General features: G+C 36.5%; 1 protein-coding gene across 1 annotated transcript; it reads left to right on the forward strand.

The window, feature by feature from the left end:
* The first annotated feature begins 559 nt into the window (after nt 1-559).
* On the forward strand, nt 560-10,582 carry LOC121367531 (RNA-binding protein spenito-like). Its single transcript, XM_041491760.1, has 3 exons — nt 560-6,289; nt 7,086-7,124; nt 8,552-10,582. Exon 1 carries the CDS (start codon nt 634-636, stop codon nt 2,932-2,934), a length of 2,301 nt encoding a protein of 766 aa, XP_041347694.1. The 5' UTR covers nt 560-633; the 3' UTR covers nt 2,935-6,289; nt 7,086-7,124; nt 8,552-10,582.
* Nucleotides 10,583-16,887: the final 6,305 nt, after the last annotated feature.

Consider the following 16,887-nt stretch of genomic DNA (forward strand, 5'->3'; position numbering starts at 1 on the left):
AAACTTAGCTATTTAGCAGCCAGTTTAGTGGTCATGTGAAGTCTAGAAATAATAATAAAATGTAGATATTTGAATAACAATTGTCTGTTGATAAATATTGATATATTTTATCTAGAACCAAATGCTTATGTTCGCCGAAACTGGTCCACCCAAGTTGTTATAAAATGATAATTACAATGCAATTTATATTAGTATTGTCGCTATAGAGTGGAATGTTAACATGACGATGTTTATTATGAGTGTTTAACAAATAAACGTAAAACTAATGAGGCGTTTAGAAGATATTCACCGTTTTGTGGGTCGGGGGTGCGGGTTTTATGTTCACTTATCCTAGGAAGAGCACCTGGTATATTCTTGCGCGCTATAGTGTTCATGTCATTCGGAATTTGCCTACGCGTTATTAAGTAGATCTCATAGTTAACACAATAATATACCATCTACATATTTTTATTTTGTAAATGTAACCATATAGTACAAAATACAAACACAATTTAAATATATTTGTAAATATCTATAAATTTAAAAAGTTTGTTTTGTTAAATCCATGACGGTTTATGGAATGCGGAAAAAACCAAGATGGCGATGGAGAGAAGAAATCTTTAAGGAAAAAAGTAACATTATTTTAACAAACAAATGATTAAAATGAAGCGCCAGCAAGATCGCGATGCTTCCCCAAGTCGTAAAAGATCACGTTCTGTATATTCAATACCCGATCGTGATTCTATAAGGGACAGAATGAGCCCAGATTTTGAGAGGCGTGACGGTCGTGGAAAGTTCGGGGGAAAACCATATCCCCATAGAGATTTTGATGATATTGACCCGCCTATTCGACAGAAATACCGAAATGAAAGAATAATAGATGCAGGTTACCCTCCATCAGTTAGGGACCAACCAGACAAAATGCAAGACGAGTACAGATCATTGTGCATTAGTAATATTCCTAGCAAACTCCCAGATCCAGTTTTAAAAGATACCTTGCTAGCAGAGTTTACAAAATTTGGGGAAATGAATATAAAAGTAACAATTTCTGGAGATCAGCGTGTTGCATATATCAATTTCCGTTACCCTGAACATGCACGTACTGCAAAGTATGCGAAGTCTAAACTATTTTTATTTGATCGACCTCTTCGCATTGATGCTGTTTACAATAAAAAAAGAAGTAACAGTCCAAATAGTGAAAACAGAGATCAGTTTTTTCACCGTGCATTGGCACCTGGACGGTCACCACCACATGGTATGGGCAGCAGACGCGGTTTTGGTGTAGGTCATTATCAGAGTGTTCCTGCACGTGACTTTCATCCAACTCGTGGTCCTTTTAACACAAATCACAGTAATAACAGTGACGACGATCAACCAATAGAACATAGACGTCACAATGAAAAGTTTCCATATCACTTGGATCACATTGACCCTGAATTTGACAGCAAAGCGACTAGAACGTTGTTCGTTGGCAACCTAGATTTGTCGATAAATGATGTTCAGTTAAAACACATATTTTCTAAGTTTGGTGTTGTTGAAGATGTTGACATCAAACGTCCACTGAGAGGTCAAGGAAATGCTTATGCATTTGTTAAGTTTCACAACTTGGACTGTGCACACAAAGCTAAGGTAGAAATGTCTGGTCAGTATATTGGTAAGTTTCAGTGCAAAATTGGGTATGGAAAAGTGACTCCTACAACATGCTTATGGATTGGTGGTCTGGGTCCTTGGGTTAGTTTTGAAATCATAGAAAGGGAATTTGATCGGTTTGGTGTGATTTCAAAAATTGAGTGGCCTCCAGGCAGAAACTATGCTTTCATTTTGTATGATAGTATCGACGGAGCTCAGGCAGCTTGTCAGGATATGCGAGGATTCCCAGCAGGTGGACATGAAAGGAGACTGCGGGTAGATTTTGCTGATCCTGCTCAAATGGGAGCACCCCCAGACATGCCCAGTCCGTATGCAAACCAACAAGGACCGAGAACGTTTGTGAAAGGGGACAAAGGTCCCAGTCCCTGGAAAGCTTCTGACATACCTGGTGATCGACCTAGAAGCAGACGCGATGATTGGTTCCCGCCAGATGGTGACACTGCAAATGTGTACCGTAATCCCGATAATCCCAGAGATGGAGACCGTGTGAGGGGAAGAGAGGACTGGGATCGATTCAGTAATGGAGTTGAAGTTGATAAAAGAAGGCGACCGCTTTCACCGGGGGAAATCGGTCCTGTGCGTGGTGGCCGGTCCAGATCACCAGACCGACCCCGTGGTTATTCCCATGACAATAACAAGGATCATGAAAACTCGAGACGATCTAGTGGTGATTTCCAGGGGAGGGACGGAGAAGATCGATCCAGCAAGTCCAGTCGAAGGTTATCAGAACATGGTGGAGACAAAGAGCAGATCGTTACTGAACATGTCAGGGCTCTCAGTGACCTAGCCAAGTGCTTACCGGTTGCCTGGAACGGTGCATTGATACTTAAAAGCAGCGCGTTTGCAGCATGCATGCATGTTGTCAGTGGTGATGTGACGCTTGTTGACAATTTGATGAGGGACCCGACATCGACAGAGACACCTGTGTTGAGAATCACCCAACGTCTTAGGATGGATCCACCTAAGCTGGAAGATGTTGGCCGACGCATTCAGTCCACTGGGCCTCATGGTCACTGTATTCTTCTAGCCATGCCCGGCACACTTCAAAACTATGACGATCCGACTGGCAACATCCAGCAAAGACCGCTGAAGAACCTTGTGACCTACCTGAAACAGAAGGAAGCTGCTGGTGTGATATCTTTGCCTCCGAACCCCACACAGGACAAGAACAACATTGGAGTGCTCCATGCTTTTCCCCCACATGCATTTGGTTATTCATTTCTACAGAAACGAGCCCCAAATTTGCCACCAGAACCGCTCAAAGAAGATTATTTGGTGGTGGCTGTTGTTCTTGGAGCCGTTTAAAAACAAAAATATGTCATTTTATGCACTTTTTATGAGTTAATTATTCATAAGTGAATATGTTAAGTTTGAATTTTTTGCTATGTCTGATGAAAAACCATTTATATATGATGAATTGTTAATGAACAGACTGTATATTATGTGTTTGGTATACATGCTACATGCATACATGTGCGTCGGCCCATCTACATCAAGATTTAACAGACTAACATTTTGCAAAATCCGTTTTGGTAATTTTATACATGTGTTTAACTCGAGTGCATTGTACTTACGACAGGTATAGCTGAAAAAAGTTTGATAACCAAAAACTTTGTTAATATACATTAATGATTTAATTTGTACAAAGTTTGAAAAAAAAAGAAGAAATTATGTGTCGACCATCCACAAAAATAGTTGTTTTTGCTGACCATACATTTTATCACCATAAATTTTATGCAAATGTATACATGTGCATGCAGGTGACTTTTACTGTCGACTATTCTTTACATCATACCTGTAGATTAATACCTCTAGATGTATACATGTAGTACTATGCTTCCATTGTTGGACATTTTGTATCTTTTATTGAACACTGTTTAGCTGTACAGATTTTACTGGTACTGGTACTAGCTTTCTTTGTTGTTTTCGGGTGGGTGTTGGGGGCCGTATAAATAATCTGCAACAAACACTTGTAATATATTTTTGAGATTGTAAATAATGTTTTTGTCTTGTTAGGAATATTATTATTATTAGTAGTATTTTTTCTTTTTATTACTTAGTTTTTTTCACTAATATTCTAAAAATTAATTTTTGAGATTGTAAATTATAATTGTTTTGTTTTTTTAGTTTTTGTTTATTTTATTTTGTAGGGTTGTCGGTGATTTTTTTTTTTTTTTTTTTTTTTTTTTTTTTGAGGAGGGTTGTTAAATGCTCGATTTCTTTTGTGGGTTTTTTTTAATTTGAAGTTACATTTATTGGCCACTAATAGGTAAGATTTTAAAATGGTTTAGTGCATATCTACTACATTTGTATTTGATTTTGAAGTACCGATAATTGTCAAAGAGCTGTTAACTCATATCAGATAGAATTCATTTATTAACCAAATGAAAACAAGCTAAAATCCAAGAACAAAGCTCTACAATATTCATATATTTCAGCAAGTTTACAATAATGTTTCTTGGCTCAAAGCCAAACTTATTAATTTCAACAGTGTTTATTTGAAGAAAAAAAACAACCCCTCAATGCTTAAGTTGGATAGTATTGGGCAAATGTTTTATTTTTAACAATGACCTATTTTGACTCCAGTTTAATTAATGACTAGTCAACATAAATGTTAGGTTTATTTGATAAATGTAGTCAAGATTTTAATTTTGTACGTGCTCGAATAGTCACCTGTCTAAAAGTAAAAAAAAAAATTGAATGCAACCTGTTCTCTACAATGATTTAATATATTATAAAGTGACCTAGATATTAAGTCATTTGTCTTGATAATTGCCTTTGATGGCAGCTTGACACAGGTTTTACGTAATATGGAAATATTAATTTCTTGAAAATACCGTACATAAAAGGACAACATAAGTTGAAGCAGACTGAAATCGTCAGTTTAAGTTGTATGCAAATTGCCAGATGTGAATTAAAAGTTGAATTTAGTAACTGTTGCACAACGTATCTGTACCAGTGAAGTAATTTTCAGCAGTACATAATGTGAAACTAGTCTGCAAAATAGTACGCAAGTAAGTCCTATACAGAACTTAGTTTTTGTCGTCCTAATCACCGGTAGAGATGGTTTCAAGCTGCAATTGGTTACTTACACTGTGGTATATTTAGAAGGATGATTTTACACTGTTTTATTATTTAAATACATAAGTATTCTCCAACTTCACTAAAACTAGGTCAGAGGCTTAGGGCATCCATCACCCTCCTCCCCACTTACAACCCCCCCACCCCCCTTACCCCAGGACATTTTGAAAAATGTATATCTCCAGTGGGTGTAGTTTATTGGTGTCTCAGGCAAAAACTGGGTGTAGTATGTCAAAGTGAGATTTGAAGGAAAGTACCTTTGTTTTTTTAATATGGTGGGATCCTATTCGACCTGGTGCACATGCTTTTGAAAATCACAAGTATGGGGCTAAATTGTATTGCATGGTTGGGCACCAACCAGTGTATGGAGTTGGTGAATACTGATAGATGTACATGTATGATCAAAACCAGTCTGTTCAAAAACTTAAGTGTTTACTATGAAGTGTAATTATGTTGCAGTGAGAGATAACATGGACATTCTTGAGATGAATGTATATATACAAATGTTTGTGTTTCTTTGTGACAGTGAAAACATGTGGCAACTTCACAGAATCTAACTGAAATTTTTACTATTAAACTTTGATAGGAGTGGCTTATGTGTTGAACAAGTATTGCTCTGTTAGACCTAAATCAGCTGTTTATTAAAAATTATGTGCATCATTGAAAAACATTATTTCTTTTCCCCAATAAAATCTTAATCGATCGAGGAAAAACAACATACTCAAATAAAACATTAGGGGAAATATAAGGTTTATTTGGGTTTAAGATGGAATGAATCTATATATTTAGAAATTGGGTTATAATACCTCCAACAAGAAGCCAAAGAATACCACATTATTCATCTGTATATGTTTTTGAACTTCTGTCAATGATCCGAATGAGCATGTTACAACAGTAGATACATGTAGTGTACACTTAATGTGCATGTAGATAATGAAATTTGGTACTTTTGTTTTCTGATAGGGGTTTTCCAGTAATTTTCTGCTGATAAGTTTGATGATTTGTAATGTCAGAGTAGAATTGTATAGTATGTAGTATCCTTTTTTACTAACTCCTATAGATACTTGTGTTTTTACATTTAGCTTCTGCAGATACTTTGTTCTTTTGATTGTGTAGAACCATTTACGTTTTTTTAATATTTCCAAAAATGTGTGTGTTGTCACCTAATTTTATGCTGATAATAAGCTACCAATATTTTATATATACATGATGTAGACATTTTGACAATTATTTTATTGCAACTTGAATATTTCACAAGCAGATTTTATCAATGATTTTCCAACAAGAATATTAATTCAAAGCAGCTGTTAATTTTCATGAACATGTTTAGAATATATTGTTCAGTGCATGTTGAGATGGTTCATGTTTAGCGAGATTTAGTTTTTAAAGATGGACAGGTTTTTGTTTAATTTGTTAATAATACTGCTGTTGAGTCTGCTGTAACCAGCTGCTGTTCTTCACTCTGGGTCATGATGTCCACCTGATGGTCAAATGCCGGAACCAGCATCCATGGCAAATCTGCACTGAATGAATCCTTGTCCAGGAGTTTAGTTCAGCATGACTGGTATAAGGGTTTTAGGTGGGTGCATGTTGCTGTTGTGTATGGGGTTTCATATTAGCTGGTGGGAGGGGGTAAAGTGCCTTGTATGTAGTTATAAATATTGTGCAATGATTAAATTATGATGATTAACTTTCCATTACATTCATTACAATATAATGTCATCCCATTGGTCAAGACGTAGCAACGGGAGTTTGTTCATTTGTCGATAAATATAAGAATTACGTTGTCGGGGAACATCATATCTGATGACATCATTTTATATGGGCAAGTTGTCTTATTGAGCGTTACTGTTTATGGACCAAAAGTAGGCCTAATTCAAAATAAGGTATGAACTTTTAATGTTATTATTAGCAAGTCTGAATCAAATTTAATTATAAGTATTGTCTGTTATTTCTTTTACATGATCTGGGTATGAAAAAACCAAAATCATCCACAAACTTATGTGAGAACGGCATACCCCGATGAACATGAAAGAAATAACAGACAATCCATAATTAATAGGAATAGGTATATTGACCATTGGTTTTTCCTTTAAAAAAAATTTTTTATATAGAGACTTTAAATTTTTTTTAAAAGTCAACTATTTGTTAATCAGTGTATTTAGTTATCAATTTATACTGATAATATTGTTTAAACAAATAGATACATGTATTAAAAAGATTCCCAATTGCCAGAATAATATAATGTCCATTTGCTAATTAATAAAGATAATCGGAAAATTTCTCGTGTGTGTGTGTAAACTATACATGTATTTTAATTTTAAACACATTAATGATGATAAATTAATCTAAACAAATATGGTTTTATTTTGCAGGCATTGCAGATTTGAATATGATATTCTACACCAATCAAGGTTTGTATTAATAATTTTTAGTAGTGATTAATTACTAGTTTTGATAAAGTACTGTTAAACTTGTAACAATATTTAAAAAAATGAAGATTCCATTTTGAGGTGGAGTATGTTTTCTGTTACTGTGTTAGCTCTATTGTTAACTGATAATTTAACTAACACCATGATGTTCCAACTTTAAAAATAACTGCTGCAATTTGATTGATTTAAAAAAAAAAAAAAAAGATACTTGTTATTATTTATTAACTGACTTTAAAAATCTACAGCATTTAGTTAAACTTAAAGTAAAGTAAAGTAAAAAAAAATCACTAGCCAATTCAGAACTAAAAATATTACTAGTCAATTCAGGACTTTGGGACCGTCTCAAAATTTCACCACTTCTCCCTAAGCGAATAACCCGCGGAAGGGGTGGAGAGGGTAAAACACTCGTGCCGATAAAAAAAAATAGAAAATGGAAGTGTCAATTTTTTTGTATTTGTTATAAATAATATTTTTAATGTTTATTTATTTATAAAGTTAAATTTGAAACTACATCTGAACACAGCATATGACTTTTCGTTAGTGACAAGTTTCACACATGACATTACTCTCAATTGGTGCGCTTTGGAAAAAAAAATTCAACACCTTTTTGCCCTAACTAAATTCATTTTTTTTGGGGGGGGGGGGGGGGGGGTAGTATTAGAGGGTTATTCGTTTCGGGAGAAATGATGAAATGTTGAGAATATCCCTTACCAGGCAATAAAATGCTTACGTTTATACCTATAATTTTGATCATCTTACTGATACTGTAAAATAAAATTTATGCCATAATACTCGCCAAAAAATAAGTGTTTTGTAGCCATAGAAAAATTTCACTTTTTTTTTTCTTTTCTTGCAATATTGTATATATACATATGAAAAGTAGAATTAATTAAATTACAAACAGACTTACAAAACTGGTTATATCAAAACCCTTTTTGTTTGTTTTGAGAATATTGTACATACTACTGAAACTTTTGACTTGTGTAGAATAGATTGAAATTGCTGTAACTTTTGTCTTCAGCATTTTTCTGTTGATGTTAATTGTAATTGGTATAAATATGCTGGAGTTAAGTGTTTGTTTTATGTGTACTTAAAGAAAACAAAGATCGAGAAGGTATTAAAGGTTAAGTTAGCAATCTGTGGGGTCTTATCCCAGTGAATACAACAATAGGTGCATAGTTCTAATATTTCAAATCTATATTTAGTTTGGATAATTCTAACTATGTTACTGAAAGTTAATCGGTTGGTGCAAACTGATTATAACCGATGCTTGATTATGAAATTTCCAGTATTAGCATTTTGTTTTAAAACATATTATTTGTGTTTTCTCTTGTTTGCCAGTGTTACTTTTCTGTATATAGAATGATCTAAAATTGCCATTTTATAAGAAATGTTTTCTCTTATTTCAGTGTGACTTCATGGATGAAATTCTACCTGAAAAGCATACAGTTCATGTGTAGGAAGGAAATTTCCAGACAAGTACTTTTCCAAAGTCTGGAGAAATGGAGGCTGCTAAAAGATATTGACATCTGCTCCATATTCTGAATTCGACAGTTGACTTCTTTCAAGAAAGTGTTTAAGATAACTGGACAAAGACTGAATGTGTTTTCTGTGCTATTCATTTTGCAGCAGTCTGTGGTTTTTTGTGTCACTAATTTCGAAATAATTGACATCAGCTGGTGACTTCTAAAAGTTGTGAAATTCAAGAACAAAGACTTATGTGTCATCTTTCAATTATTCGAGATTCCACAGGAAATGTCAGGTTTGCTAAAGTAGTTAATTTGAAAATATGTGCAGGATATCATTCATGTTGCAATGATTTCATAAGGAGTGGATCTTTCTGTATATGAGCTGTGGTGCTTTTCTTTCAGATTACAGATGTTTTCCATAGTGTTCGATCAGAAATAACCTTGTTCTCTGATCTCCAGAAGAAATGCTTGGAAGGATGATGTGTCAGGTTTCTCATCTTTTCCAATTGGTAACTTCAACCATAGAGATGAAACCGATTGATTCTTATCAGGGGAAGATGCTGGTTTTTCATTCTTTGATTTCTAGATCAGTTCTGTTTCAGCATTCATGGAAGTGGTCTCTTAATTTTTTTAATTTTTTTTTTTATTCCAAATGAGAAAATATAATGGCTTGATGTGAAATACTAATATTTCTTGTTAGTTCAATTCTATGTGTTTGATATTGTGATTTTTGCCTCCAGCTCTTGGCTGCAATGTATTTATGTTGCACTGGTGTAGATACATGCCGCTTGGGAATTCGAGCTCATTGTGTTTGCTGTAGCTGCTGTAATGATGGTAACATTCATATATGTGTGCCAGTAATCATGTCTGCTTTGTGCTGTTCCTAAGAAAAAAAGTGTTTATTGTGCATGTATTTGAATTCCAAGCAGGAAAGAAGACAATGTGCACAGAATGTAAATGTTTCTTTTCTCTTGTATTAGTTCAACTGCTTCAATGATATAATGATGTTTAGCATCCAACATTGTGACTTAGTGATGTACTCTTTTTAGGTATGTGTAATAAACATAAAGTGTGATACGATCGTTCTTTGAATTGTGTTCTTCCAAACCAGTGAGTCCAAGACTGACTGGAGTTGCAGCATAAACAAGAAATATATATTCTAAAGACATTGTTTTGTGCTGTGATATGAAGTGCCGGTGAAGTTTCTGGTGGTGATAGATACAAATTACAGTACGCTGTATTCCTAAGGAAAGTACATGTGTTTGTGTTTTCCTGTGAAATGGCCAGGTTCCCTGCTTATCTGTTCACTGTTCACTGTTCACTAGCAAGTATGTTCATTGTAGCAATCTCAAACTGCTCGAATTCCTTTGGAGAAACTTGAAACCTTTGTGCTACTGGTACTACTTGGATGGATTGGTGCTTATTAATAAAAGAAAGAAAAAACCAACCAACCAAACTACTACATGACATCACCATTCATAATTACATAGTTATAAACATCTATTTACATGTTGTTAACAACATGGTAGTGCTTACACTCGCCTTAACAGAGTGATACAAGTTTCACCTTCGTTTAAACTGATCCACTGTGAGGGAACATGACAAATCAATGTACGTGTTATGTCTGGATCATGGTCATTCGCTTTAACTTTTAAAATCCCATTTAAGTGAAAATGGTTTTGTCCACAATACCATTACCGGAAGCAGGATGTTTTTCAGCCATTGAAACTAGATTTAAGTGATAGTGACTGTGTAACTGTGATCATTTTCATCGCAGTCTTTTCAGAACTCTGCTTCAAGCATTGTGATATTTTTGGAAGTGTCTTTGCCAAAGAAGATGCCTTTTGACAAATATGACCATTTTAGCTGTGCCATATTTTGGAGTTGTTAAGTTTTTCTAATCTTTATATTTTTATACAATTTGTTAATCTTTATGAATAAAAGAAAAGAAAAAATATTGAATCAACAGAACAGTAACTTTTAGTCATGTTGATACCATTTTGTCTTTTGCAGAATTTTACTTAAGATTTAGCATTTTATAACATATTGAACATGTGGACCTATTACTAGTAGGTTACATAGGATGTTTCTAGTATTTAGTGAGTTTCCGGATGAGACTATTTGGGGGAACATTTAAGTGTTTGAAAAATGACCAAGGCAGTGCATATTCATAGGTTTAAATGTAAAATACTAATTCCCTGTGTACAATGATATACAGTGTACTACACGTATGACCTTATTGACCGGGCTTGGTAAGATATTGAGTGACTCTTACAAATCCAGTTACGGTGGCACATAATTTAATGACAAACTTGAAAAGCAATATAGCTTATAAGATGGCACTTTATTTCAGACAGGGTATATCTCTTAACATGGCGTATTAACGTGCAACGTGGGTTGATGAGTTTGCCTCGGTCGGTTGTAGTACCTGTTTAAAAGGCGATAACTCTATACACTTTACTATAGACAGGACAGTACATATGGACCAAACATCAAGAGAATATTGGTAGGTGGAGAAACCAATTAAGTGCCAGTTATTATAGAAAAGTTGAGGGCATTGTATTCCTGTATGTCTGCAAAAGGGAATTTCCATTGATTGATCAGGAAACTAATTTTAAAGAAGGATAAAGGGGCGTAAATTTGAACCTTTGACATTACTAAAAAAAATAACCTGGTATTTTAACCCCCAGGACACTCAAAATAATGTAGATTTAAAGGACAAAACCGTTATCCGTAGTAAAAAAATGTAACTACAATGCTGTCGAATGGTCATTTGGCAAAATAGTGGTCGATTCCATGAATTTCTATTTTGTGTCTCACTTATAAGAGGACAGCCACTCTCGAAGAGATCCTTTACTAGACTATACATCCTGCACTGCGCAAAGAGAATGGCCACTCCCAAACTATTTTACTAAATCAAAATTCAAAATTTGCGAATTATTCTAGCTGTGATGACTTGCACTCATGACTCACTGTAGTAGTGAATATTTCCTTTAAAGGCTCCTGGTTTGCCATTAATGTGTTTTCCACCAACAGCCTTTTCAACGACTGAATTTGCATATTAAATACATTTTTGAATCTGATCAAATCGGCTCCACTAGGTCTTTTAACTACCACAAGCAATAATATAGGCCTACTGGAGCTGGTTTTAATCAGATTGATACATTTTCCTGTTTAAAATATTGATGTGTGTATTACGTGTTTCTGATCGCCTATAGCAGCGCAAACAGTCTTTGATTTTCTGATATATATTTTTTTCGTACGTACAAAATTAATGGCGGGTAAAATTCAGTTCCAGGTAACCTACTAAAGACAGTGACTAGGACGAACAGAACCCCGATGACACTGTCAGATATTCAAAACAAGAACATGTTTTTTTATGAAGTGTTAAAAGTACTGGATCACTCGTAAACGTGTTAACATGACGGCAAATTCAAGACATTCTCTTTAAAGATGATACTAACTTCGAATTTTCGTCAGTAACTATCTGTACATCCGTGCATAGACTATTAACATACACAACTAAATATTGAAGCATTTTTACAGATTCATTATAACAGACTATTCCTATGCCTAACATATCCCTATAGGATATTCTTGGATCGATTGCCATAAATTATTTACCTTGGTACATGTGTTCCGTGTCTGATAAGTGTTGAGAATCGGTTAAACCACAATTCAATTATTAGAAGGATGATCTAGCATGGCTGTCATCGAATGGATCGATTATCGTAAACATTTAGCTTGGTACATGTGTTCCGCGTCTAATAAGCATTGAGAAGCAGTTAAACTGCAGTTCAGTTACTGGAAAGATGACCTAGCATGGTTGTCATCAAACGAATGGACGGAAGTTTGTTTAACGACACACCGCACACGCACACACAAATAAATGAAGAAATACGACTAGATAGATGGATGGTAAAAAGGAAAGGACACCTCTGCAAATATATAAAACCAATAGCGTACAAGACCGGGTAGGGGACATTTGCTGAAAATCATCTATTTCGGGTAAAAACGATAGGGGTATTCGAAAACTATATGTTGTAATCATGTATAATAATGATTACAAAAAAATAATACAAAAATTAAAGTCGCATGCAACCATATATAACTGGCAGCAATGCTAATATAAATGTTATCCAATTCTGGCCTGGACACGGAACACACGCAAGCACACACTCACAAAATGGGAGCCCGCACTCCTATGTCTAAAACTACAGGTTTGTTGTTTCTAATATATGGTAAATTTCAACACACTCGAGCTAGGGTGGGTGGGGGATAGGGTCTCCACGAGTACTTGGCCACAGGCCGAATCTAGCAAGACTACCCGTGCAAGGGAAGAGCACTCGTATAATTTTATCTTTACGTCATTTCGCTCGCTTGATGCGCAGTCGGTTTGGGATCGATCCCCGTCAGTGGGCCCATTTGGGCTATTTCTCGTTCCAGCCAGTGCACCACGACTGGTATATCAAAGGCCGTGGTATGTACTATCCTGTCTGGGATGGTGCATATGAAAGATCCCTTGCTGCTAATCGAAAAGAGTAGCTCATGAAGTGGCGACAGCGGGTTTCCTCTCAATATCTGTGTGGTCCTTAACCATATGTTTTACGCCATATAACCGTAAATAAAATGTGTTGAGTGCATCGTTAAATAAAATATTTGCTTCCTTTACGTCATTTTGCCATATGCTTGCCGCCGGTTACATTATAGCGACCGGCCTCGGTGGCGTCGTGGTAAGACCATCGGTCTACAGGCTGGTAGGTACTGGGTTCGGATCACAGTCGAAACATGGAATTTTTAATCCAGGTACCGACTCCAAACCCTGAATGAGTGCTCCACAAGGCTCAATGGGTAGGTGTAAACCACTTGCACCGACCAGTGATCCATAACTGGTTCAACAAAGGCCATGGTTTGTGCTATCCTGCCTGTGGGAAGTGCAAATAAAGGATCCCTTGCTGCCTGTCGTAAAGGAGTAGCAACAGCGGGTTTCCTCTGAAAAACAGTGTCAGAATGACCATATGTTTGACGTCCAGTAGCCGATGATAAAATAAAAAAATCAATGTGCTCTAGTGGCGTCGTTAAATAAAACAAACTTTACATTATAGCGCTATGAGACATGGAGGGAAAACCAAGTCGAATGTGTGGAATGCAATACAATGGCCTGATTTGCCATTCATGTTCAGCGCTCGAAGTAGGATGCATAATGCCATAAGCGTACGAGAGTGGGGGGGGGGGGGGGGGGGGGGGGGGGGGGGGGGGGGGAGGGGGGGGGGGGGGGGGGGGGGGGGGGGAGGGTGGGGGTGGGGGGGGGGGGGGGGGGGGGGGGGGGGGGGGGGGGGGGGGGGGGGGGGGGGGGGGGGGGGGGGGGGCTCCCTAGTGCTGGAGAAAATCATCAAATTCGGGCAAAGGCAAAACGATAAAGATATTCGGGCAAAATGTGCTAACCTGATACCCTTTTACCATGTATTTTCATCATTCTACCCTCAAAATTAGTTGTAATACATGTAAAATGCGTAGTGATTTGTTTGCAACCCTCTTTCTATTTGGCAGTAATACAGTAATATGAATAAATCGTCGGCGAAATGACAAACCCTCGTAACTACACTTTTCAAAATTTTACAGGAGAGCAAAAAAAAACCTGAATATTTTTCAAAAAAATACGTTATTTTGCTATAGTCGTTATGCGAACATATTAACAGTTAATAGTGATAACTACTTAATAGTGGGTGTACCACATGTGTCAGGTCTACAAATGTACTTACGACATTTTACATTTTACACCTGAAATGTTGAAAATGTTACGACATTTTGATCTAGAATTTAACACAGGTTAAAGGAATGAGGCAAGATCTATACATGGATTAAATACACATACAATCAGTTGTAATTAACTGGTTTTATTTACATGTAATCCATGTAATGTGTGAACATAATGCAATGCTGAGCGTCATGTCCACACACTAGCTTCCCGCTTTGTAGATACGACGTTTTGTCATTTTGTTTCTTGGACCAGTTATAATACGACTATTTGTCATGTGACAGTCAACCACTTTCTAATAGGCCGATAGTTACGATCTTTTGACAAAAGCAGAATATGAACATTCTAACTCTGGAAATTCCAAAAAGTTATTTCTCGCCAAAAGCGAGGTTACGACCTTTTGTCATTTCGCCGACGAAATGTTACCCAGATTGGGGCATTTTCGTTTAATTCGGGCAAAAACTAGCCTGTCACCCTACAAAAATGGGAGCCCGTACGCCTATGCATTATGCTATTTTATGTTATTCCCTAGTCTCATTATCATCTTGTGTAAGTGTCGGGTACTCTAGTCCGGTCGAGTATGACCCTTGAGTACTCCGAGTCCACATGGCGGTCGAAGGTGCGTCCAGTCGCACCTTGGGGGGGGGGGGGGGGGGGGGGTGTAATATCACGGTAATTGTTGCAACCTGACAGTCATGCTTAACTAGTCTGGTCCATGATATGCATGTACAAACTAATAAAATCCAGTGTTGTTTCTTTAATTATCTTATATAAATAACCTTCATGAACATTTTGAAAACATTTGCTATATTAGGGTTATGGATTTTATGAACATACATGTTGCAACCTGACAGTCATGCTTAACTAGTCTGGTCCATGATATGCATGTACAAACTAATAAAATCCAGTGTTGTTTCTTTAATTATCTTATATAAATAACCTTCATGAACATTTTGAAAACATTTGCTATATTAGGGTTATGGATTTTATGAACATACATGTGTGGAATTAAAAACAATTCCAGTTTCATTTACATTTTTACCAAAATCAGCGACTTTATAATTAACAACATGATACTGAAAGTAAGTGAAACACAGCAATGTTCCATTATACCACTGAACTACATCCCGCTTCAGTGGTCATCGATGTTTTGTTGGGGTTTTTGTTTAACGAAACCAATATAGGATATTGATTAATTAATCATCGGCTATTGGATGTCAAACGTTTGGTAATTCTGACACAGTCATCAGAGGAAACCCGCTACATTTTTCTTAATGCAACAGACAGGAAAGCACATGTACCACGGCTTTTGACCAGTTGTGGTGCACTGGTTGTAACGAGAAAAACCCAATCACTTTAAAGGATCCACCGAGGTGGTTCGATCCTGCGACGCAAGCACCTCAAGCGAGCACCCAACCGACTGAGCTATGTCCCGCCTGGGTGTCAAACAAACTCCTCTATCAATATTTTTATGGTATGGATAGCAATTCTATCAGATGCATTTGCAAAATATTACTTACGGTATTCTTCCAACATGGGAAGTATTCGCTTGCTGACATTCGCAGTGGTCATTTTCAAATGCAGTGTACTACCCGTTAAGATACTTATGTTAATTACTGGGGCCCCTAACCCACCCTCGCCCCCAGCACATTGAAATTAAGTTTTTCAACTGGGAATTTTTTATTTTTCAAACTGAATTTCGGGGCCCCTAAAATCGCGGAGGCCCCGGGCAACTGCCCAGTGTTTCCATGCAATAAGACTGCACTGAACAGAATACCAAAGACTGCATGTTGGAATCCCGCATGCATTGTGGGCAATCCATCGCACCCCGGGCAAGCGCCTTACCACTGACTGACACGTACCACAGTATACATTGACGTCCAAAAGAAAATATACCAAGAACAATTTATTTAAATTCCTTTATAATGTGGATAATGGAAACGAAATGGTATATTTTATGTATTTGCTTTTATGAAACGATATTTTTTTTTGCTCACAACATGCCAACACGCCACTCTCATGAATATATATATATATATTTATATATTTTCAACGCAGTATTTTTTGTTTCGTAGTCTCAGTCTTGATATTTCTTTTGGACGTCGAATACAATGAAAAGTTAGGTTTGTTCAAAGTTTCATGACCTGAGAGCAGTTTTAATAAATAGTGTTCAACAACACGGTCCTACACATTGTATGTGTGCATTTGTTTTTACACACGGCAGCAAATGCCCATCACCTTTGATATAGGCCTACAAGTGGAACAGTGGTTTGAAAGGAAAACCGGAAAGATTTCCGCCTGTTACAACCCCCACTCCCCTATTATATTGATACATGTATAAAGCGGAAACATCACCCTAACTCAAAAACTAGCTGTAGGCTAAATCTAACTCTTAACAAAAGGGGGTGTCGGTTGGATATTTTACCAGGAAACCATGTGGTTTCTTGGACTCAGCTGGTTTCCTTTCCTTTCAATTTATTTTCGTATATCCATTTTATGCTAGGTTCAGTCTATCAAC

The sequence above is a fragment of the Gigantopelta aegis genome, chromosome 3 (genome assembly GCF_016097555.1).
Source record: "Gigantopelta aegis isolate Gae_Host chromosome 3, Gae_host_genome, whole genome shotgun sequence".
NCBI lineage: Eukaryota > Metazoa > Mollusca > Gastropoda > Neomphalida > Peltospiridae > Gigantopelta > Gigantopelta aegis.